Source organism: Bactrocera neohumeralis, unplaced genomic scaffold, assembly GCF_024586455.1.
Source record: "Bactrocera neohumeralis isolate Rockhampton unplaced genomic scaffold, APGP_CSIRO_Bneo_wtdbg2-racon-allhic-juicebox.fasta_v2 cluster11, whole genome shotgun sequence".
Lineage (NCBI taxonomy): Eukaryota > Metazoa > Arthropoda > Insecta > Diptera > Tephritidae > Bactrocera > Bactrocera neohumeralis.
In genome coordinates, this window is record NW_026089624.1 from 13264801 (window position 1) to 13291382 (window position 26582).

The 26582-nt window shown below is 37.7% G+C and overlaps 1 protein-coding gene and 1 pseudogene across 3 annotated transcripts; both read left to right on the plus strand.

The window, feature by feature from the left end:
* Nucleotides 1-809: 809 nt before the first annotated feature.
* LOC126765915 (ATP-binding cassette sub-family D member) lies at nucleotides 810-26369 on the plus strand. Of its 3 annotated transcripts, XM_050483607.1 has the most exons (10): nucleotides 810-888; nucleotides 5097-5778; nucleotides 13088-13186; nucleotides 13249-13388; nucleotides 13451-13623; nucleotides 24150-24774; nucleotides 24853-25024; nucleotides 25086-25175; nucleotides 25968-26093; nucleotides 26149-26369. In XM_050483607.1, the coding sequence occupies exons 1-10, from the start codon at nucleotides 813-815 to the stop codon at nucleotides 26234-26236; spliced, it is 2271 nt and encodes a 756-aa protein (XP_050339564.1). In that variant the 5' UTR covers nucleotides 810-812; the 3' UTR covers nucleotides 26237-26369. The 3 variants fall into 3 exon arrangements, with proteins under 3 accessions (XP_050339564.1, XP_050339562.1, XP_050339563.1); XM_050483605.1 differs by having other exon boundaries at nucleotides 24150-25024; XM_050483606.1 differs by lacking the exon at nucleotides 810-888 and adding an exon at nucleotides 4591-4612 and having other exon boundaries at nucleotides 24150-25024.
* Nucleotides 7716-9864, plus strand: LOC126765956 (uncharacterized; annotated as a pseudogene).
* Nucleotides 26370-26582: the final 213 nt, after the last annotated feature.

Below are 26582 nucleotides of genomic sequence, written 5' to 3' on the forward strand. Positions count from 1 at the left end.
ATTCCCACATTCTTTAGCAACTGGCTGGCGTCGTTGACCTCTTCCGTGTCGTCTTCGTCAGCCGCTTTGTCGCCTTGGAATATTTTCAACCTGGCCTTGCAAATTCCGAAGCTGATTTTGTAGTCAGTCTTCTTCAGAGCCTCAATGGACTCTTCGCAAATGGCCACTAGTATTGGTCTGCTGGCTTTATTTGGTTTTTCCTCCTTTATCAGCTGCCACTCATCTATACCAGGTATAGATTTGTTCTGCAGCTTGATACACCGTAGGAGTTTTTCGCCTGGCTCCTCTAGTGGGGGTAACCAAATGCGAGCACGAGGTCTCTTTGGAATGTCCCTGGCGGGTATAAGCCTCAATTGGAGGCCTACAAAGGCAATGCTGATTTTAGCAACACTACCCGTCAGGAAATCCAGGGAGGCCTGGTCCGCGCACCTGATGACCCTGTAGCCCCTGAGGGTCTCAGAGGAGTCAAACTCCGGGTGAGGACCCGCCGGATTGTCGAGTGCATAGTTTAGCACCATACTCGACAATCTGACGTCGATCTCCACCCATCTTTCCTGTACCGTGCCCAGCAAGAAGAATAAGAGCACCTCCCATTAGTTTGTCTTTTCCTCTAAAATCGCGCAGGGTCTTATCAAGCGCTTCGATTTTATGGGCCATTGTACATTCATCCCAAATTATAATTTTACACGTTTTTAGACCTTTATCCATACCAAAATTTTTGCCAATATTGCAAGTTAGTGTTTCTGTTAGGTTTAAGTTTAAGGGAAGTTTGAGTGCTGAATGTGTAGTGCGTCCACCATCCAAGAGCGTTGATGCAATTCCTAATGATGCCACTGCGAGTGCAATCCATTTCTGCATTCGAATGGACGCCAGTATCAAATTCATCAGGTATGTTTTGCCTGTTCCCCCCTGGTGTATCAAGAAAAAATATTCCGCCTATCTCGTTTGTTACACGCTGCATGATTTTGTCATAAGCTTTTTTTGATCCGGCATCAGTAGTTTTACATGAGTATCTACATAATGTTGTAACTGCTGCACATCGTAGAGCTGCTCTCTCGTGAGATAACTGTCATCAATATTGTCTTTGGTTCTTATCAATGCTGGCATTCCAAGTTGACTAAGGACTTTGTTCTTAATTGATAAGCATATATCCTCAATCAGTAGTAAAGCTTTGCTGAAAATATTGGCAGAGTACTCTTGGTTAGGATCAGTTACACGCGATTGCCTAAGAATATCTTCACTGAGAAACGGATACATTCGCGGGTATATACATTAACTACTGTGCCCAAAAGGTGACATTTGAATTTAAACTGCGCGCGTAGAAGGATTTGGGGAATTATTTTTAGGTTAGTAGTACTGTCAGTCATATTTATGTAAAATTTCATGTCAAAATATTCATTAGTGTTTGAGATACGTGTCGTTTTGTGAGCTGCTAAAAGTGAGCTTTTCGTTTTTTGCGATGTCGATTTGTTGAGCAAATTCTTTGCATTAAATTTTGTTTACGGAATCAATTTTCTGCTGCGGATACTTTGAGGATGGTGCAGAAAGCCTTTGGTGATGAGGCTATGTCTAAAAAAATGTTTAAGAGTGGTATAGTGAATTCAAGCCGGCCGTAAACGTTTCGAAGACGAAGACCGGCCAGGGCGTCCATCAACCTAAACCGACGAAGCTTACGTTCAACAAATCAAAGATTTGGTGTTGAAAAACCGCCGATTAACAATTAGAGACCTTGCTGATGAAGTTGACATATCAAAAGGCTCAGCGAATACCATTTTGAAGGATGTTTTGGGCCTCAAGCGCGTAAAATCTCGACTGGTACCGAAAACTTTGAATTTTTTGGGAAAAAGGCGTCGCGTTGATGTGTGTGAAACGATGCTTTCCGACTACCAGGTTGTCATGAAACGCATTATAACTGGCGATGAGACTTGGATCTATGCTTACGACCCCGAAACAACCGATCAATCGAACGAATATCGTGCCAAAAGAGAGCCGAGACCAAAAAAATATCGCGTCAAAGTCGCTCAAAAATCAAGGTCATGTTGACTGTTTTCTTCGATTATTGTGGTGTTGTGCATTATGAATTCCTTCCAACCGGTCAAACAGTCAACAAGGAATATTATTTGAACGTTATGCGTCGTTTGCGTAACGCTATTCGCCTAAAGAGGCCGGAATTGTGGAAAGACAATTCTTGGTTTTTACACCACGATAATGCACCATCCCATACTGCCTTCGAAATTCGTGATCATTTCGCCAAAAACTCAACCCATATCGTTCCGCAATCACCGTGTTCACCTGATCTGGCGCTGTGCGACTTCTGGCTGTTCACCAAGCTCAAAAGACCGCTCCGGGGACACCGTTTTTATACGATAGAGGAGATTCAAGCCGCAGCGAAGACGGAACTAAAGGCCATCCCGGAAAGTGATTACATCCAGTGTTTCGAAGATTGGAAAATCCGTTGGCATAAGTGCACTGCATCGGGAGGGAATTACTTTGAAGGGGATGAAATTGATTTGGAAGAATAAATAAAGAATTTTAAAAATAAATACAATGTCATTATTTTTTAGGCACAGTAGTATATATGGAAATACCTGGTATTCCTGTAATTACCTTGAATTACTTGGAATTGTAAACGCATCAGTAAACGGATACATTCGCGGCGCTACAACTTACCTGGAATTCCTAAAAATCCTTAATTATTTACTTTAATGTACTTCAGAATACTTCAATATACTCCATTGTACTTAAATATGTTTCATATTGGCATATGTATCCACAACGCATGTTTCAACACAAATTTGGGTTATAAAACAACAGAATATCATCATAGTAAATAAAAACAGTATTGTATTTGACAGTTAAAAAAAAAAGTGCTCCGATCGTCACCAAACTTTATAGGATTACTCGTCAGGTCAATCTAAAAATTTCCTGAAAGCTTCATTGAAATTGGTCTAGCCGTTTCGGAGCCTACCCGGAACATACATACATACTTTTTTTTATATGTATATATGTAAAATAGAATAAAACAATATTTTTTGTAAACTTGTAAACTTAATAAAACTGAAACTTGCTTTGTAAATCTTTTAAATAACAAACCAGCTAATTGTACAAAAATTAAGGAAAAAAATAAGTAAACACATATAATTAAAGATGGAGCTATATTACTATCAAGAGGAAGGAAGGGTGATGCTCTAGATTAAGAAATTATAAAATTATAGCCGCTGCAAACTTATAGTTTTCGAGATACCTGCATTTAAAGTTGCAATTTCTCGATTTATAGTAACTTTTTCTTTCATATTATGCACTTTTTATACACTTACACTTCTCTACAATATTTCTACATATTTATTTTTTATTAATATTTTAGATATTTGCTTAAAATAAGCATTTTATATTTTACGTAAATATTATTACACGCACAGTAAAAATAAGTGTTCCGTTCCTTCGGCCGCGCTTAAAAAAAAAATAACCCTGGTCGGTCTAACACCGGGGTGTATCAAATTTTTTTCGCGTAGAACTCTTTTTTGCGTGAGCGGCCAACTTTTTTTCTTTTATAAAAAATTGCTTAAGATTTTTGCGTTTTCCATTAATGTATTTGGGGTATAAAGTTTTTGCTTATTTTCTTTTGTTGACAGATATGGCAATACCATTTATTTGCTAGTATGCAATCCTATTCTTATTGTGCATATGCAATGAATTTAACTAAAACAAAATAATTAAAATAAAGCTTTATATTCAATAAATATTAAAAAAAAATAATATGCAGAAACGTTATGGTGAAGTGTACTTAGGGGAAAATGCATAATATAAATGAAAACGTTTTTCACAATATACAAATTATCAATTTAAAAGTTGTAAATTTTTTCACTTTAAGTGCAAATATCTTTAAAACTATAAGTCAGCGGAAACTATATATATATATATATTTTCGTTATCTGGAGAACGACACCTTTCCAGCGATACCCATTTTATCCCCGAAATCCGGGAATGCTATTCTAAATTTTACCCGTTGAATTTTTGAACTTAAAAGCAAATATTTCAAAAACCATAGGTCAGCGGCAACTATGTATATATATATATATTTTTTTTCTTAATCTGGAGGACCTCCTCTATCCGTACATACCAAAATCGGGGAATGCTATTCTAAAATTTACTCTTTTGTGCACCCTCTTTCTTGGTGTTTGGCATTGGAGACACAAATTTCAATTCTTCCTCCATATTTAAAACTGAAAAATTTTGGAAAAATTAATTAACTATGTTCCGAAAATATAATAAAAACCTTACCCTAAAATTGTTAAAATGTTTTTCCTTTTTATCTCTTTTGTATTTAACAGCTGTTAGCGCGGCAAACGAAACAAGTTGCCAACATGTTAGCAAATCAAATTTGGATGTCAAATGTTGCCGCATAGTGAAGTTCGATTGTTTTCATTTGACGTTAAATATGACCTAGTGAAAACAAGGCATAAAACAGTTTAGTAATAGGTGTACATTTGAAACTCATATGCATAAGTATCATGATCATACATAAGGTTACCATATCGGTCTCAGTCAAAATCAGTCCCGTTGCACCTGCACCAGTTGAACTCGGTCGAGTTTTGGAACGCAACCATGAATGGTATGATTCATGTAAATGCATCCTACGCGTGGCGTGCAAATTCAAAACGCCCAAGTAGACTACAACGCTGTGATGCTCACTTTTTCACGCACTCGCTCAAAAAAAAAAATAATCATAATTAAAAAAAATCGCCAATTCAGGAGGAAACCCGGGAATCAGTGCATTTTTCACGAAAATTCGGGAGTCAGTGCCGAAGGTCAAAATCAGGGAGTTCCCTGACAAATCTGGGAATGTGATAACCCTTTCTCGAATTCAAATCATATTATCACTTATTAGTAATAACATGTGCGAGTTAAGTTATTTGGTTGGTCGATAACCACATCAGGTTTTTGCATGTACGCCCTAATTATTAGTATGTATTTAACCTTAACACCTCATCTTTGTAAAAATAGATGATGTCGATTTTTTTAATCACTCGAGTTACTATGTAGACTTAGTTGTATATGAATAGTTTAGCAAGTTGAGAATAATATTTTTTTTTCAGGAATTTTCGAAACAGCGGCAAAAATAAAAGGAGCATATGTAATCTTTTTTAATTACTACATTAACAAAATGGCTATTTTTTCAAAATACATTGATCTAGCGATGCAGAAATACGACGAAAATGGTTTATCGAAAACCACAATCAGTAGAGTGATACTCTGCGCGGCAGTCTGTGCCTATACTTTTAAGACTACATATCCTTTATTTGGAAAGCAGTTTGTGAATAAGAATAACGTTGAAGACGCATACAAAAATAATAATAGAACTTCATATATGGAACTAAATGATCATATAGTTAATACTACGGTGAATGAAGATTCCAAATTGGCTGAAGCAGAAAAATTGATTATAGCAAAACAATTGAAACAGAAATCTTTACATATAGAACCTGGCCTTAACGAAGAATTCGTTCTGCAACTAAGAAAGCTCATAAAAATTATAGTACCAAAAGTGTTATGTTACGAAAGCGGCCTATTAATAGTTCATACTTTATGTTTAATATCTAGAACATTTTTATCAATTTATGTTGCTGCTTTGGAAGGTGCCATCGTGAAATTTATAGTACGGAAGGATTTGAAGCGGTTTGTCATAGTACTTTTAAAATGGTTTGGAATAGCCATACCAGCTACATTCATAAACTCAATGATAAGATTTCTGGAAAGCAAGCTTTCATTAGCATTCAGGTAATAAAAAACTCACCTAATCGCAAAATACCTATTAAGTCTTATTTTAATGTTTGGTAGTATTATGCGATGGGCTACTAATTAAAAGAATAATAATATTTATTTATTTTTACGTTTTTATTATTTTGGGTACATTTTAGAATAGCATCCCCTGATTTATATAGAGGATGTCCTCCAAATTAAAATGAATTTTTGAATTTAAAATGCAATTATCTTGAAAACCAGGTGTCAGCGACAATTATGTATACTTTTTCTTAATCTGAAGAACATCCTCTATATGAACATAACTATTTCGACCCCGAAATCGGGGGATGCTATTCTAAATCCCAGCGATGTTTTTAATCTTTATTTTTTTAAATTTTTTAAAGTATTTTTTATTTTATTTTTTTTTTATATTATTTTTTATATTATTTTTTTTATATTATTTTTTTTATATTATTTTTATTTTATATTATTTTTTTTATTTTTCTTATATATTCTTATTATACATTTTTATTTATACATATGTATACGCATGGTCAAAATAATAAGTACATACGCCCGTGTAGCATTCAATGACTAATAAATTCTCTTTTATACATATTTAAAGAGAAATAATATCATATTTCATTTCATATGAATTAATTAACAAAATATTTGTAATAATAGTTGAAATAGGAACTCTAGCAAATAATAAAGAGACTAAAAAAATTGGCTGAACAAAAGAATAAGTACATCAGGAATCTGTGAATGAAAAAATTTATTCGTTTTAGTTTTTTGCCTCCTATTTAATTTTTATTTACTTCTTTCAACAGTATCCAGTATACTCGCCATTATTTTCAATTCCTTTTGAGATTCGTTGTGGCATACTGAAGATAAGTTTGCGGCACGTGTCAATTGGAATCTCATACCATACCAAACTAATCCTTATTGCTTCCCAATCCGTTGCTTTAGCTCCTTCCAAATGTTTTCAATTGGATTCAAGTCGGGAGATTGATATGGCCATTTAAGAGAACTCCCACCATTGTTCTGAAACCAATCTTTTACCAACCTCGAAGTATTATTATCCTGTTGAAATTTCCATATTAGTGGCATTCTTTCATCAGCATATGGCAGCATTATGTTTTGCAAGATATCTCTATATTGGAACCTATTCATGGTGCTTGAGATACGACGCATTGGTCCTGCACCATACCACGAAGAGCAGCCCCAGACCATTATAATGCCGCCACTGTTTTTAACGTAATTTTTTGTAGACTGAATGCAATTTTTTGCCTTTCGGACGACGAACTTTCCGTCAGGCGTCATTTCCGATCAAATTAATTTTTGTTTCGTCGCTCCACAAGATATTGCGCCAATTTTTTCTCACCACTTGGACCGGACCAATTTGCATGATTTTTCGCGAATTGTAATGTTATTTTTAATATTTTTTGTGCAATAATGGTATACTTCTGGCTATCCTGCCAGTTAAATTAGTTCGATGTAGCCTTCGTCGGTTTCTACCAGTATCGGCTGATATTATTCTTGAAGATAAAAATACTACGGTTGTCCGTTGTTGTTGCTATTTTTTTGGTTGACCGCGAGTTTCAACATTCTTTTTAATCCTTAGGGAATTCTGCACGAAATAAAATTTACGGCCTAATGTTTTAGTGATATTCCTAAGACATTCGCTTTCTTTTTAAGACGATTTCCCTTTCCTCCGCACCATATGTGTATTTATTTTTTAAATTTTTATTTCTAATTTTTATTTTTTACTATTCAATAAAGCTTAGTTTTTTAACATCCTTTTAAACTGTTCCAAAAAGTCGTTTGAAATGAGCAAGAAGCGTAATACAAGGTGTATTCCAAAGTAAACAGGACTTAAAAAAAACAACAAATAGTTTTTTAGACAAAATCAATTTATTTTATTCGAAATAGTCTCCTTGTCGAACGAGTGTTTTAGCTCGCACGGTGCCATATCAGGTGAATACGGGGAGTGCTTAATGGCTAAATTTTGATTTTTGGTCAAATAATCGGTCACAAGCGTCGTTCGAATGTTGGATTCTGAGAAAATTTTGATCGTCAGTCAATTTGTGTGGAACAAACCTCGCACACACCTTTCGTAAGCCCAAATGTTCGGTCAAAATGCGATAAATCGATGTCTTGGAGATGTTCAATTCCATTTCCATAAATTTCAATGATGACTTCGGCTGATTTTTGATGAATTCACGCACAGTTTCATTTGTGACCTCACCTCAATTGAAACGTTTCGGTAAAAGTTTTACCAATTTTAAAACAAAATTTAATGTTGGCTCTTTGTTTGAAGCTCATTTTCACACCGATAACACAAACATACTGACACTTAAAACGCAATAACTTCACTTCCAATCATTGAAATGTCATGAAACTCTGACTGGACAATCGATAAAGATAGCAGATTCTAACGCACCAGAGGGCTTTAGATTCAAAAAGTCCTGTTTACTTTGGAAAGCACCTTGTATAAAGACCTATTCAACTGTATTAGTATCAAAAGCTGCAAAGCATGTAACACGACAGTGCGACAACCGCGCCTGCGGGCTCTACAGCTGCAACAAATACTACCACTCCCTCACCCCCAGGATCACCCACGGGCACCCGCGACAAACCCGCATTCTTCACTTCAACTGCAACGGAGTTCAGAGTAAGATCGAGGAGATAGTTGCACTTATGAACGAAGAAACCTAGTTAAACAGCCGCTCAGATCTTCTGAGTTGTGCAGGTTTCAACGTTTTACGTAAGGATAGCGAGCGATATAATGGTGGTGGCCTAGCCTTCATATTGCACAACACCGTGCAGTATCGTCTAAACGATGAGGACGTTGACCGCAGGGATACTACCTTAGAATGTCAGGGTATAGCTATCCGGTCAGGCGATGTAGAGCTCGAAATATTTAATATATACATCCCCCCAGTTACATGTTGCGCTACAGGATATCACCCGAATATAGGTGCGCTACTTCGTGGTGAAAACCGTCTGGCAGTAGGCGACTTTAACGCGCACCATGATCTTCAGCATTCCTGCCTGTCGCAACGATCGTAAGCGGATGGAGCTGGCGAAACAGATTGACGATTCGACATTCTGCACAATGAAAGACGAAGCCCCCACCAGAGTTATGGGCACCCTTAATAGCTCGCCCGATATTACCATTACTAGTGGTGGTCTGATAAATAGCATAACCTGGCGACCCATGCAAACTCTCTCATCAGACCATCTGCCCAAAATTATCTCAATCGAGAAACCTCCCGAATTTGTTTCTGTGGGCAACCGCACCTTCGTTAACTTTAACAAAGCTAACTGGGTCGGCTTCACAGAATTTACCGAGAGCACCTTCAACGAATGGCGAACGTAAATCTGCAAAGTGATCGCAGTAGCTACCGCTCGCTTCATTCCGGTTGGAAGAATAGCGGAACTCCGCCCCAATTTCCTAGCCGAAGTAGCCGTTTTAGCAAATAAGCGCGACACCTCACGCCATTCCGATCCCGGGGATCCCTGAATAAGGGATCTCAATTTGGAGATTCAGCGATTGGTAAACCATCATAAGCGGACGAAATGTATAGAGCACCTGAAGTCCAGCAACCTCTCCACCGGTGTGAGTAAGCTTTGGGCTACTGTCAAGGCTTTATCTAACCCGAAGAGACATGACGACCGTGTTGAAGTTCAATTCAATGGTCATGCCTGATCGGACCCGAAGAAGTGCACGAGCTATTTTAGCCGGCAATTTACACTTCACCCTTCGGTAGACAAAACCAAGCGATGTGTTAACCGACGGCTGCGCAAAATGCCAAACGACTGCGCGCCATTTACTTTCACCGATGAGGAGGTTCAGAATGCCATCAACAAATTGAAGTCATCTAAATCCATTGGCCCTGATGGAACCAACATGCTTATGCTAAATCATCTAGGCTCGACGGGAGTAAGTTATCTCACCAAGGTCCTCAACTTGTCGCTGACCACTTTTCAAATACCCGATAAGTGGAAAGTCGGAAGAGTGGTCCCACTACTGAAACCTGGAAACCCGCCAACAAAGGGGAGTCCTATCGTCCGATCACTCTCCTCTCCTTCCACTTCAGGCCAACCATACAGCGCTACTGCAGGACATCGAGAAAACTACGCTTCCTCCAGGACTAAAGAGAATGGCCATGAGCTACCTGAGCGGTCGACACTCATCCGTACTATTTCGAGGTGAAACATCTAAACTGAGAAGAATTAAACAGGGGTTCCGCAGGGTGGTGTCCTCTCCCCGCTTCTGTTTAACTTCTACATCTCGAAACTCCCACAGTCACCAGAGGGGGTTTCCATAACATCGTACGTAGATGATTGCACGATATTGACGTCAGACAATGGAATCGATGGCATGTGTTCAGAAGGAAACAACTACCTCTCCGACCTTTCTCGTTTCTTCACTGCACGGAACCTCACACTTTCCCCCACCAAATCCACAGCGACCATATTTACGAACTGGACGAAGGAGTATAGACTTGAGCTTAATATTGCAGTCGATGGCGTCAAAATTCCGACTGTCAATAATCCCAAGAGTTTAGGTGTAACTTTTGATAGTCTATGCTCCTTCACTTATCGCCAATATGGTCGCCTGGATGCAGTGGTACGCAGATGAGGAAATTTCAGACCTGTCAGATCACTGCACTCCGGACCACGACAGGATGCTCTTGATGTCTCCCATCGAACACCTACATAATGAGACCCTTATGCTCCCAGTTAAGGAGAATATTGAACTCTTCTCCCATCAATTCCTGCTGGGATGTTTTCGAAGAAGTCTTTCCTTAACTACGTCGACGACATCGAACAGTACGCCGACCGGACTTCGGACGCAACTATTTTCCGACAGGCACTGACCGCCATTCACAGGAGAGCTATCAACACCTTCACCGACTCCCTTCCAGTGAATGGCGTTCTTGGAGTTAAATCACCACCCATCGCAGACGAAGAGCTCGAGTTGACGCTTCGTTCTGGATACTGTAGCAGGTTAAACTCCTACTTATCCAGAATAGACCTATCGAACATAAGTTCGCACGACACTGGCCACCTCTCTGCATGCCAACCCCACTCATCTAACACCCCTTTCCCTTTGGTCCGACCCCGTCGAAACGCACGTTTCTTGGGCCTCCCGCTAAATGACGTCAACGACAACATGGATAACCCTTACCATCCCAACGGGGATTGATACTCCGTTAAAACAACAACAATAACATTACTGACCATTCCGGTTACTTAGACTCGACTGTCGTGGGAATGGGACGGGCGAAACACCTACCTATCACACACACTTCCACTCTGTTATCATTCAAATTCACTAACTACTGTTTCGTTACATTTCTTAAATAGGAAAACGACCAATGGGTGCAACTATAATCTAAGCTTGTCTAGTTTTAAATTTGTATAATTTTTAGTATTCGTTTTTATTACTTATTGGATGGAACGAGCTACCTGGGTGCAAAGTTCAAAAGACTTATGCGAAATGTAGATCGGAAAGTACTCAAAATTCATATTGCCACTTGATAAAAGAGACTGTAGGAATATGATGGGGATACTAACTACTTACTGTCTGCTGGCAACACACGTTCGCAGGATGGGGCTGATTGAAAGAGAAGACTGCAGGAAGCGTTCAGAGCAGGAAACCAGGGAAACAATGGAGCTTGTGCACTTGTCCCGCATTGACAAGACTGCGCTATAAACATCTGCGGTCCCCACGGTATGACGGTATGACGGTATGATACACTGTAGAAGGTATCGGAAGTGAGGCGGTAAAGTCCGTTAAAATTCGAGCAAGGCATCCTAAGCAATGACTACTTATCTTGATCTTACTGAACTGAACTCCATCTGATTTCGCAAAGGACCAAACTGGTCTATGCGTGGCTTATTGGCCTACCAGATTAACCTAACCTAACCTTATTACTTATTGTTAGGCTTTAAACAAGCAAATTCCATAAATATATAAATTTTATATATTTTAAATACTGTTTATAACTGCCTTTTGCGACAGTAGCATAAAAAGTAGTTTTAGTTAACATGTACTTATTTTTTACGCGCACAACATTGGTTAATCAGAGTAACTCAAATTGTGTTCTGCGTATACAAAACGACGATTTTTTTCGTCTTTCGAGCTTTTATAATAAGTAAAATGTTCCGTCCTATTATTATTTTATATGAAATAAAAAACAAGGATCTACCAAAAGATCGCAAACTGTATGCGTTGAATAGTAGAAATAATGTTATCTGTTATTCGCTAATTATCGAAAAAGTCGAGTAGTATTTGTCGGATTTACATCTGCGAACATGAAGCAGTACCTAAGGCCGCTTTGTATAAATTCGCATAGAGCATATTTAGCAACATATTTTGAATATCGGTGTAAGATTTTTCTTATTTAATCCATTATAAAATTAATTTCTTTGATGATTGGTACAGTACCTGCCACTCCAATGAAAATATGCTGTTCGGTAAAGAGAAAATATAAAAAAAGATTATTTATTTTCTTTCACCATAATAACATTATATTTTTATTTAATCGTGAGGGTAACTATGTACATTAAATGCGAGTCTTATACATTAGTGCTTCAGTTGTACTATCCATTCTGTATGGTAATTATGACCCGACTGCTTATTGTAAGTTATTATGAAATATAATAACTTATATTAATATTTGTTTAGGACCTTAGTTGTTTTGTCTTTAATGCATTTTCCTAGTTAAGACAATAACCCTCTTTTCTCTATGCATAAGATAATGTATATATGTATCAAGAACATATTGGTTAACTCCCAATACCAGTTGACATTGGTTTCTTGTCATAATAGTGTAAATATACAATTTGTATGAATCAACATTATTTTTATATTTCGCCTTATCTATATATTTTCGCCTTATACTCGCCCAACATAACAAAATTTGTTTTGAATGTAAACCTAGTAATACAACAAAAAAAAATATTTACTCACTTTTACTTTATTTGTTATATTGGTATTTTTCCGTTAGAAGAGAAAATAATGTCTGATTTCTCAAACACTGCTATTTTAATGTTTTATGAAACACGTGCTCACAGCTGAAATTTGTCGTTATTTTCAAAACTATCATATTTTATTATAATTTTGATGTTTACATAAGTTGTACTGATTTATCAGATTATTTTAAAGTAAAAACTTTTATTTTAAAAGTTGCTCTATACGTATTTATACAAAACTGATGTAGGTACTGCTGTTTTCATATTCGCAGCTGTACTTCAAAATTTCAATGAATATTTTTAAAAGTCTTAATCTTGTATTTTTTTGTTCATAACGTTTTCGCATCTTACTTTTTAGGACTAGATTGGTGCGACACTCATATCGTTTATATTTCAAGAATCAAAATTATTATCGGGTTTCTAATTTGGATGGACGAATAGAAAACGCTGATCATAGGTAATACAATTAAAGTATGCTTTTAATAATAGTTATGTTTATTAAAATGTTTACGTTATTAGATTAACAGAGGACATAGCAATATTTTCTACCTCAGTAGCACATCTATATAGTAGTGTTACGAAGCCATGCTTTGACCTGATGCTTATTGGGTTCGCTTTAATGCGATCCACACAAAAGATGAAAGCCAACATTGTTTCAGGTACCAAACTACTTATTATAAATATTTCTTTGTGAATATTTAAATAATTTTTTCCTTAATAGGCCCAACACTGGCCATTGTAGTGATATCATTAACGGCGCATATAATCCGAGTTGTTTCGCCGAAATTTGGCCAACTTGTAGCCGAGGAGGCTAATCGTTATGGCTATTTACGTCATATACATTCTCGTATTATAACGAATTCTGAAGAAATAGCCTTCTACGGTGGCCATAAAGTAAGTTTTACTTATTGCTTAAAGCGTTTTAATAACTATAGTTATTTTGAATATTATGAATTTTATTCTAAGCCATTGTTACAAATTCAATTCGAAAAAAAACTACTGCTAAACATACATTTCAACACTTATGCTCATATTTTCATAAAACTAGTGAAGTTCACTTCCAATTCGGCTTTTTGCTTCTTATCTTGTCTCTCAAGTTTTGAGGTATCGCTCCGAAATTTTGTACACGTCCCTTTCTCCCCAAGAAGCTACTCATTTATGTATTAATGAAACTTCACAAAATTTGGCAGGGATTACCTAAGGTAGAGCTACAATATCTGAATAATTGGGCTACTATAGCATAGCTGTCATATAAACTGAACGATAAAAATTAAGTTACACATCCCTATTCCGGAAGGCTAGTGTATTTTAGTTGCCGTTATTGTTGTGTTGGATACTAAAACAGGATTGTTGTTTACCAAAGGCTACAGACATTGGTTTGTTTCAAAATTCAAATAGCAACCTTGAATTTGTATTTTTATGAAACGTTTGGAAAGCACTTGGCAGAGTTACTAAAATTTTTGACCAAAATTGCAGAATGAAATAGAAAGAAATGGAAAAAGTAAGTATTTAGCATTTAAAATAGTGATGTTTAGTAGAGATGAATTAATTTGTACTTTCGTCGTGAAATCACCAAATATGGGTACGTTGCATCAGTTTTACAAATTCATTGATATTGACAATTTTATAGCATCTTGTAATTTATTTGCTAACTACACTGGTAGACACATAATTTGTGACATGAAAATTCTTAGCTGTTTCTAAAACCTAAAGACCATGTTACATACTGCTATTTTTGCCTCACGAATATTAAATGTATTAGACCGAAGTCTAAACATACGGTTAAGTACTGTAATTTACCACCAGCTTTAAGGCCTGTCAAACACAGTGAACAGCTTCCTATTCGAAAAGCACCAGAAACTTGGAGTCTCGATGAAGAACAAGAATCGACTAGCTCTTCAAGTAATGTTACAGAAACCGCAAGGGAAATGTCAACCGATCCTTTATTTGATTGACCAGGATGTTCAACAGTGCCGCATCTTATTCCACAGGGTGAACTTAATCAGGGGTGTTGTGGAATCTGATAGTTGTCGGAATCAGAATTGAAACCGATCAAAAAAAGCAGTAGGTGTCATGAATTCAGACATTATTGGTTTGATATTCGAAACAGAATTTGTATCGAATTGGGTGTCACGGAAGCCAATTTTATCGGTTTTGCTGTCAGAAACAAAGCAAGAAGATATTTGCACACAAATTTGAAATGTAAGTTTCTTAACTTCATGTTATTTTATTGTTACGAATTAATTTATCTTTATTTCTATAGGAGAAAACATAAGAATAAAACACGAAATGTCTTAATTGTTGAGTTTTGATAAAAAAAAATGCGGATATTTAAGGAGGAGCCTGCTTTAGAGGCTTAAAAAATCGATTTTTTTTTTGGAGGGAAAGAAATAATTGATTAAAGTGAAATTTCTTGGGTTTATAGTTATATATTTAAACATTAACCGAAATTTTTTTGGATACGAATTCTTTGATATTCTGCCTTAGGGAAGCAATTGTCCAATGCATCTAGCATGTGCATTTGTCGGACGGCGGGCAGTATGCAGGTCGTAATTTTATCGGAAACAAAAAATTCAAAGAGATTCATATTTGTTAATAACTTTGTTCAAGTTAAACTAGGAAAATTTCAAAAAATAAGTGTAACATTCTTAAAATTTTTAAAATTTGAAGAAATAAGTGGTTTTTGACCAAAAAAATTTTACATATGTATGTTCAAACTTAACTTTTCTTAGCTTTTTTTTTTAATTATAAGATAATTTATTGCCAAAGATAATAAACTTTTCCCCAATACCATACGTTTAGTTTTCTCTATCCTGTCCGCCAATTATGAAAAATCGTAAGAATGAAAACCGAGAAATCGCGCGTCAAAGTTTTCGCTTTCTGCCCAAGCACTCCTCAAATATGTACATACATAGCGGGTGATTTTTTAAGAGCTTGATAACTTTTTTTTAAAAAAAAACGCATAAAATTTGCAAAATCTCATCGGTTCTTTATTTGAAACGTTAGATTGGTTCATGACATTTACTTTTTGAAGATAATTTCATTTAAATGTTGACCGCGGCTGCGTCTTAGGTGGTCCATTCGGAAAGTCCAATTTTGGGCAACTTTTTCGAGCATTTCGGCCGGAATAGCCCGAATTTCTTCGGAAATGTTGTCTTCCAAAGCTGGAATAGTTGCTGGCTTATTTCTGTAGACTTTAGACTTGACGTAGCCCCATAAAAATAGTCTAAAGGCGTTAAATCGCATGATCTTGGTGGCCAACTGCCCATGCATCCCGAAAAATGCACTGCTTGGTGTGGTTTGTACGCTGGTGGAATCATTGGACCGTATTTTTTCAGAGATGCTGTTGGACGCAACGTTACGGTGAATGGCGATCGCTATCGTTCGATGCTAACAAACTTTTGTTGCCAAAAATGGAAGAACTGAACTTGGTTGACATGTGGTTTCAACAAGATGGCGCTACATGCCACACAGCTCGCGATTCTATGGCCATTTTGAGGGAAAACTTCGGAGAACAATTCATCTCAAGAAATGGACCCGTAAGTTGGCCACCAAGATCATGCGATTTAACGCCTTTAGACTATTTTTTGTGGGGCTACGTCAAGTCTAAAGTCTACAGAAATAAGCCAGCAACTATTCCAGCTTTGGAAGACAACATTTCCGAAGAAATTCGGGCTATTCCGGCCGAAATGCTCGAAAAAGTTGCCCAAAATTGGACTTTCCGAATGGACCACCTAAGACGCAGCCGCGGTCAACATTTAAATGAAATTATCTTCAAAAAGTAAATGTCATGAACCAATCTAACGTTTCAAATAAAGAACCGATGAGATTTTGCAAATTTTATGCGTTTTTTTTTAAAAAAAGTTATCAAGCTCTTAAAAAATCACCCGATACATATCTACTAGTGCTCGGTCACTATTTCCCTTCTAGCTTCGACAATATTTGAAATTCCCATCTATTACATTGGGGGCGTATTCTTAGATATTTTGTAAAGAGATTTAAGCAAAAAAAAAAAAATTCCTCCTTTAAAGAAGATTTACAAAACGTATTAAACGTCTATATTCATTCGATAAATGTTGTCTCTTAAAATCTTTCTTTAATTCGGAACTCATTAAAAACTTTAATAGGATTGCTTCCAAATGTATTTATTTGCAAGTTTTGTCACATTAGTAAACAGCTGATTCGAATATTGGTTTTGCGTATGTTCGAAAAGACGAAAATCCCATCAGATTCTGTGACACCATTGAAAATCAGAATTGGTTTGCAATTCTGACAGCTAAGCAATTCTGTCTTGGATTCCACAACACCGTCATTCTAGATTTAAGCCTTTCATAATCGCAGTCCGAACTTTTAGCATCCAGACTAAAATGTTGGACCTTTTACAGAAAAAGGCAGAACGACCTCCCAAATTACTTTCTTCAAGAAGGGGATGTAGTATACTGTTCAAAAGTTAACCTTTTGTTTAACGCACTGGGACAAAAACATGATCCACGTGATTGGCGTCTATCCATTGATTCCTCTAAACTTACTTTAAAGGCGGTATTGGTTCATAAGGGTAACAAATATCCATCTGTGCCCTTAGCTCATGCGGTTCATATGAAGGAATCATACGATAATATGAGTGTTCCTTTAGAGCACGTCCGGTATCATGAGTATGGTTGGGCAATATGTGGAGACCTAAAAAGTAATAGCCCCTTCTTCTTGGAATGCAACGAGTATATACGAAATATTGTTATTTCTTTTGCAAATGGGTCAGCCGTGCGATAGACTGGCATTATGTACAGAAGCAGTGGCCAGTACGTCAAGCACTCACATAAAGAAACGTTACCAGTGAACCTCTAGTTGATCCCAAAAAGGCATTACTACCACCTTTGCATAATAAATTGGGTTTTATAAATAATTTTGTTAAGGCAATGTACAGAAATGGAAGAGGGTTCTTGTATCTGAAGCAACAATTTTCAATAGACAGTGAAGCAAAAATTAAGGAGGGTATATTTGCAGGTCCACAAATAAGAGAACTAATGAAAGATAAAACATTTCAGGAAATGCTCAATGAAACTGAAATACGAGCCGGAAGTGCCTTTAAAATCGTTATTAAAAATTTTCTTGGAAATGTGAAAGTTGACAATTACAAAGATCTTGAGACTGAACTACTTACTGCCAATAAAAAAATGGGTTGAAACATGCCCCTTAAAATTCACATTCTGGACTCCCATCTGAATTTTTTCCCCGAAAATTTAAGGGTCGTAAGTGACGAACATGGGAAATGGTTCCACCAATACATTTGGTACCAAGGCAAGTGGAGTGCCAGTTTGCATGCCGATTACTACAGGACATTGTTAAGGGATATTCCAAAAACAAAATATCGCCGAAAATCATCTATAGCAACATTTTAAAGTACTCTTTGGTTTAAAAAGTAATAATAACAAATATATATCTATCGCTGTTTTTTTAAACAAAAATCCTCATATCAAAAAAACTATAGGTGATAGAAATCTGTAGCTATTTTCTGCATTTGTGGCAATTTTTACATAATAAACACTTTCATGTCACAAAAAACCAGTGGATTTTTGTTTACCAGTGCTATTGATCTATAAGAACGCAGTACAATTATAAAATTATACTATTCAGTTCTTTGATTTTTATACTTCTACCTACTATAATTAAGTTTACTACAGGGTCTACCAGCAAGTACGAAATAAGATACTTTTAGTTGTGCAGATGTTGTATGAATATTACAAAATGTCGGCTAAATGACCATCACGGCTCCGTATCCATATCTCCAGTCTTCCGGCTGTAATTGCTCATATAATGCTCTTCGAGCGTTGCATCATTTCGATAAAAAATTAAGCCCAATTATGGCGCCATATCAGTATCCGAACCAAACGGTAAATTTTTGGAGTTGCAATTGTGATCCCTGAACCATATGACTCACCCCAATAGCAACAATTTCGTGTGTTGACGAAGCCTTTAAGCCAGATATAGAAGATTATTTTTTTAATAAAAAGTCACTGGAGAACATGAATTTCCTTAGTAGTCGTGGACAATTTCCAAGCGATGTACTTCTTCTTAATTGGCGTAGACACCGCTTAAGCGATTATAGCCGAGTTAACAACAGCGCGCCAGTCGTTTCTCCTTTTCGCTACGTGGCGCCAATTGGATATTCCAAGCGTAGCCAGGTCCTTCTCCACTTGGTCCTTCCAACAGAGTGGAGGTCCTCCTCTTCCTCTGCTTCCCCCGGCGGGTACAGCGTCGAATACTTTCAGAGCTGGAGTGTTTTCGTCCATTCGAACAACATGACCTAGCCAGCGTAGCCGCTGTCTTTTAATTCGCTGAACTATGTCAATGTCGTCGTATATCTCGTACAGCTCATCGTTCCATCGACTCCGATATTCGCCGTGGCCAACGCGCAAAGGACCATAAATCTTTCGCAAAACTTCACGGGCCTTTTCCAAGATTCGGCGCATGGTGAATATCTGGTCGATTGTTGATTTTCCAGGTCTGAAGCCACACTGATAAAGTCCAATCAGTTTGTTGACGGTGGGCTTTAATCTTTCACACAACACGCTCGATAGAACCTTATATGCGATGTTGAGGAGGCTAATCCCACGGTAGTTGGCGCAGATTGTAGGGTCTCCTTTTTTATGGATTGGGCATAGCACACTTAAATTCCAGTCGTTGGGCATGCTTTCGTCCGACCATATTTTACAAAGAAGCTGATGCATGCTCCTTATCAGTTCTTCGCCGCCGTGTTTGAATAGCTCGGCCGGCAATCCATCGGCCCTCGCCGCTTTGTTGTTCTTCAGGCGGGAAATTGCTATTCGAACTTCTTCATGGTCGGGCAATGGAACGTCTGCTCCATCGTCATCGATTGGGGAATCGGGTTCGCCTTCTCCTGGCGTTGTGCATTCACTGCCAGTCAGCAGGCTGGAGAAGTGTTCCCTCCATAATTTAAGTATGCTCTGGGCATCGGTCACTAGATCACCTTTGGGGGTTCTACAAGAGTATGCTCCGGTCTTGAAACCTTCCGTAAGCCGCCGCATTTTTTCGTAAAGTTTTCGAGCATTATCCCTGTCGGCCAGCTTATCAAGCTCTTCATACTCACGCATTTCGGCCTCTTTCTTCTTCTGTCTACAAATGCGTTTCGCTTCCTTCTTCAAATCTCGGTATCTATCCCATCCCGCACGTGTAGGGGTCGATCGTAACGTTGCGAGGTAGGCAGTCTGTTTTCTCTCCGCTGCGACACGGCACTCCTCGTCGTACCAGCTGTTCTTTTGCGCTTTCCGAAAACCAATGGTTTCGGTTGCAGCTGTACGTAAGGAGTTTGAAATTCCGTCCCACAGTTCCCTTATACCGAGTTGTTGACGGATGCTCTCAGAGAGCAGGAGTGCAAGCCGAGTAGAAAATCGTTCGGCTGTCTGTTGTGATTGCAGCTTCTCGACGTCGAACCTTCCTTGTGTTTGTTGGCGCGCGTTTTTTGCTGCACAGAGGCGGGTGCGAATCTTAGCTGCAACAAGATAGTGGTCCGAGTCGATGTTAGGACCTCGGAGCGCCGCACATCTAAAACACGGAGACGTGTCTTCGAACTGGTTGGTGGTGTTTCGATACAGAGGAAGCCAGGTAGCTTGATATATTTTCTTGTGCTGGAATGTAGTACTACAGATAACCATATTTCGGGCCCCGGCGAAATCGATCAGCCTCAACCCATTCAGGGATGTTTCCTCGTGGAGACTGAATTTAACGACTGCTGCGCCAAAGATACCTTTTTCGCCCACCCTTGCGTTAAGGTCGCCATTACGATTTTGACATTCATGCTCCAAGCGCACATAGAAGTCATCTTTGGTCACACCGTCCTTCTCTTGCGTCGAGGAGTTGGCGCAAATCAGCGATATGTTGAAGAACCTCGTTTTGATGCGGATTGTGGCTAGACGTTCATTCAACGCAGTGCATGATAGTACTCGGCGACGGAGTCTCTCTCCCACCACGAATCCTACACCAAACTTGCGCTCCTTTATATGGCCACTGTAGTAAATGTCACAAGGACCTACTCGTCTCTGTCCTTGTCCCGTCCATCGCATTTCTTGGACGGCGGTGATGTCAGCCTTTGCTTTTACGAGGACATCAACCAGCTGGGCATCGGCACCTTCCCAATTAAGGGACCGGACATTCCAGGTGCATGCCCTCAATTCGTAGTCCTTATTTCGTTTGCCATGGTCGTCATCAAAAGGGGGGTCTCTCATCCGAGGCTGGTTATAGCTCTTCACTGGGGGTGTTTTTTTTACGTGGCGGGTCCCAAACCCAGCGCACAACCCTTGTAGGAATGTTTCGCCTTCGAACGGATGTTCTTAGGCTACCCAGAGGATACTTGGTCAAAGACTGGAAGTAGTGAGCTGCTTGAGCCATGTGTAAAAGAATCGTTTCTGGCCACTCCCAAGTGAATGGCGATCAGAGAACTTTCGTCACTTGCGTGAACTTCTACACATGACTCCATCCTGGCGTAGACACCGCTTACGCGATTTTAGCCCAGTTAACAGCAGCACACCAGACGCTTCTTCTTTTCGTTACAATGCGCCATTTAGAGATTCCAAGCGAAGCCAGGTCCTTCTTCACCTGGTCTTTTTAACGGACTGGTGGTCTTCCTTTTCCTCTGCTTTCCCCGGCGGGTACTGCGTCGAATGTTTTCAGAGCTGCACTGTTTTCGTCCATTCGGACAACATGATCTAGCCAGCGTAGTCGGTGTCTTTTAATTCGCTGAACTATGTCAATTTCGTCGTATATCTCATACAGCTCATAATTTTAGTTGTTGTTCGTTGAGAGAGGACTTTGCTTTTCATTTGCCTACTCAGACCAAAGTAGCACCTGTTGGCAAGAGTTATTCTGCCTTGGATTTCGAGGTTGACATTGTTGTTGCTGGTTCCAAGATAAACGTAATTATCTACAACTTCGAAGTTATGACTGTCAACAGTGAGGTGTGAGCCTAGTCGTGAGTGCGACGACTGTTTGTTTGATGACAGGAGACATTTCCTCTTGCTCTCGTTTATCACCAGACACATTTGCTTGCTTCCTTATCCATTCTGGAGAAAGCAGAACCAACGGCGCGGGTGATGAGGCAAATGATATCAATATCATCGGCGTATGCCAGCAGCTGTACACTCTGATAGAAGATTGTACCTGCTCGATTAAGTTCTGCAGCTCGAATAATTTTCTCCAGCATCAGATTGAAGAAGTCGCCTTGCCTGACGGAGATTTTGTATTGTTCAACGTCAGTTTACACAGCCGTATTAGTTTTGCGGGGATGTTTCAACATACATATAACCTAAATATTCAAGCTAATCGTTCACTTTCCGGTATAAAAATAAAAAAAAAAAAGTTGCACGAATAGTGCCTTTAAGGTGCTATACCACTGTAACGCATGAAAAATTAGGCGATTTTCAGGAATTTATTTAAAACAAAGTACTCAATTGCATGTTTCGAACTTCTTTGAACGTAACAAGATATATTTTCAGCGATATTTTAAGTTTTTGTCACAAAAATGTTGAAAAATAACTGAGTTATGTGCTCTTCGGAGGTGCCAAAAAAAAATTTCGTTTTTTAGGTAAAAAATTTTTAATGCCAAATTGACAATTTTCAACTAATCAAAAGGATCGTAGAGACATAAGTGAAATTTTTTACATAACTGTATCCTTGTCCCATCCCATTTATCTATAATCAGGTTTTTCGCCTATTAATTGTACCTCTAATATAAATCAAGAAAATATCAAATTAGATTGTAATTTTGATTTAGATTTGATTTTTAGAATAGTAGATGTTTAATTCGTAATTTATAAGAGTATATAATGTTCGGTTACACCCGAACTTAGCCCTTCCTTACTTGTTTTATGTTAATTATATTTCTTTCTCTGGAGCCATCAGCAAAGTGGCTTGACTGGACAGATATAGAATAACAAGTAGTTGTAAAATTTATAGCTGTTTGACTTAACAAAGAAATTAGCTTCATTAATGATAATCTAATGCGTCTTCAAAGCGTTTTTTAAATTAACTGAAAAAGTTCAACAAGTAATTTTTCTTACAAATTAAGAAACAAACTTTTGATCAAACACTAGTCTTTTATATTTTAAAAAGCTGTATAAATTTCAATGAAATTTCCTGAGAGGTTTTGGAATTGTGGTAGTCGCCAGTTATAAAAACTTAGTTTGAGAAAATAGCATTTGAAGCTTTACACTCAATGTACGGTTAGGGTTTGTCCGGAAAGTAAAAGTACTGATTTTCTTTCGCCGTGACTGTACTTCGGAGCGTGCGCGCACCGACTGGATTCGGTGGAGGGCATTCCAAGCTAACGAACGAGTGGCAGGTCAGTTGGCTCCGATCACCTGGAGAGTCAGGACAAACATTTTCGCGCGACGTGTTTCTGTGAGTGGTGCAAGCCGTAAATGCAGCGTTTGTTAAAGCAGAGGTATGCGATTAATTCTGTGTGAAACTCGGTAAATCTGCAATAGAGACGTTTGATAAGATCAAGCAGGCTTACGCAGATGATGCCTTAGCAAGTAGTGATCTGTTTCGGTGGCACCAGGTCTTTTTGGAGAGTCGGGAAGAGATAGCTTATGAAGACCGGGCTGGGAGACCTGCGACTTCGACAAATGCCGACTATGTAACTCGTGTGCGCAAAGTTGTGAAGACTGACGACTAAGTATTCGCTTAATTGCCCAGATGTTAAATTTTTCAAAATCTATGGTTCATGACTTTGTGGTGGAATATTAAACCTGCGCAAGGTGTGCCCGAAGATGGTCTCGAAAGTACTCACTGACGACCAGAAATTGTGGCGAGTGGAAGTGTGTCAAGAATATTTTTGAATAACGTAATCATAGGATATATAGGAATAACGTAAGCAGTATGCACATCGGCTCTCGAGGCTATTCCAGAAAATGCCTTCCGTGACGCTTTCAATGCTTGGAAATTGCGCTGGCAGCGTTGCATCGACGCAGAGGGAGCCTGTCTCGAAACTTTTTAAAGAATTGTAACGATTTAAATCGACTCTGTCTTATTACTTTCCGGACAAACCTTGTACCTCTTCTGGAACGTTTCAGGGCGCTTGAGAACCCTCTGCAAATTATCGAATAACTCGAAAAGTACTTCTCCAATTTGCTTGAAATTTTAAGCGAATATTAGACACATATACTGTTTATTCATTGTATTTATTCATATTTTGATATGATTTTGTGGTTTGTAAAAGAACCAATAAAAAGAAATGATTTTTTCCCAAATATGTGAAATCGACACTTAACCGCTATATTAAATGATGCATCCCAAAGACCCCATAAAATATGCTTTAATTGGTTGTATATCTAGGAACTATTATTGCTATTATTATTAAATACTCCAATTTCACAAGTAAAATAATTTGTGGTATTCAAACATTGTAGGTAGAATTGCAGCAACTTCGTCAAGCATATAACCGTTTAGTTATTCAAATGAACAACATTTTTATACAAAAACTCTGGTTTGTTATGCTAGAACAGTTTTTCATGAAGTACGTCTGGTCTGGGACGGGAATGATAATGGTTTCGCTGCCGATTTTGATGTCCGGCACATCATTACAGAAAAAAGATGTGAACGATCCAATATCTACAGAAGTATTGAACTCAAGCGTTAGTGAGCGAACACAATATCTAACTACTGCACGAAATTTACTTATATCTGCGGCCGATGCCATTGAGCGTCTGATGTCATCATATAAAGAAATTGTCGCATTGGCTGGGTATACTTATCGAGTTGCTGGAATGATGCAAGTATTTGAAGAGACCGCTCAAGGTGTTTATCATAAAAATACGGTCGTTGAAAACAATGAAATGAATGGCATTATTGAGTTCAAAGATGGTAAGCCAATTGCCAAGGGCCGGATTATCTACACAGATACGCCTAATGATATGACCATCACATTACGAGCTGTTCCTGTGGTCACACCTAATTGTGATATTGTCGTGTCAAGTCTGACTCTTTGTATTGAGCAAGGAATGCATCTCCTTATTACTGGGCCCAATGGCTGTGGTAAGTCCAGTCTATTCCGTATATTAAGTGGTCTGTGGCCCATTTATGCTGGTGAACTGCATATACCTCGTCCTATAGAGGATAAACCATGTATGTTTTACATCCCCCAACGTCCATATATGTCAACGGGAAGTCTTTGTGACCAGATCATTTACCCAGACAGTCGAGAAGATATGTTACGCAAAGGTTTTACAGAGAATCAGCTCAGAGGCATTTTGAAAATGGTCTGCTTAGAACATATTGCACAGCGGTAATTAATATCGAATAACTACATAATATTTCTTCGATCTACATTTAATTTTATTTTATAGTGATGGTTTTAATGCCGTACGAGATTGGAAAGATATACTCTCTGGGGGAGAAAAACAGCGCATGGCAATAGCACGGCTTTTTTATCACAGGTAAGTATTGTTTTAAATAATACTTACCAATAGTAAAAATATTACCGTCCTTCCCCCCGAGAACCCTTTGCTTATTACCAAATAATTCGAAAAGTATTTGTCGGATTTATTCCATTAAAATATACAGAGAATAAAAATACGATATTATACTTTAAGAAAATAAAAAAATAACGTTTTGGTAATGGTACATTACATTTATGTACTAGGAGATCCGGCCACGCGTTGCTGTGGGATACATTTTATACTATTATTCATGTAATAAACTATTCAATACAGTGAACATTTTATTTACGAATAAAGGCGAAAACGTTTTTGTCGGTATAAGAATCCAAGGGATTGACTTGAGGTTTAATTTTGAATATGTTCATGCACTTAATAAGCATCATCAATGTGCATGGTTAATGGAGATGTCCGTTTAATAGAGCATCCATTTAATACAGCTTTCAATGTAATATTTATTTAAAAATTGTTTTTACTATCCTATCTTCTAACTTGGTTCGAACTGGACACAGTGTGCTAAATTTTACTATATCGGTTCAGTACTTTAGGAGTCCATCCCGGACAAACAACCTGACACGTACTTTTTATATATAAAGATTTAATTTATCTATAAGCATAGACCGTAGATGCAAATTATCCACCACAGATTAAATTTTCCACTTATTAATTATTTATCTATCTACCAACGAATCAATAGCTCATTTTATTTTTTTAAGTCGTTGGAATAAACAAATCCCAAGCTATCAGGTTCATTTCAAATCAGTTCAGTATTCATATCATATATATTTTTAGGCCGAAATATGCTTTGCTTGATGAATGTACCAGCGCTGTTTCCATCGACGTGGAGAGTACAATATATGAAATTGCAAAGAGCATGGACATAACATTATTAACAATAACACACCGTCCCACATTATGGTAAAATAAATACAGACATAACAAAACAATTGTAATTTTATTTAATATTTACAAGGAAATTTCATACACATATTCTGGAATTCAATGGTCAAGGTAATTGGAGTTTTCGCCAAATGGAACCAAATGAGCAATATCTACCTTAAATTAGATTCTTCAGCAGCAATCTGAGAAAAAGTAAATATTCTGAGAATATAAAATATATTCGGTTCTAGCTGTTTCCTTTTATATATATATACATATTTCCTTTAAATAAAGTCTTGAGCGTGATGTAAAATATCTTAAATTGTTTTCTATTGTCTATATAGTGCTATTTGTAATCTATCTGTAATAGCGAGTTTTATGTACTGTTGGAAGGGGTAACTTCCGTTTTTGAGTAAACCAATTCACGAACACAAACGAAGTAGAATTAGCAGAAATGAGAAGGAATATTTAATTTTATAGAGATTATGTGCAGATAGTTCAAAACAACTTTGCCTAAAGTTCATGATA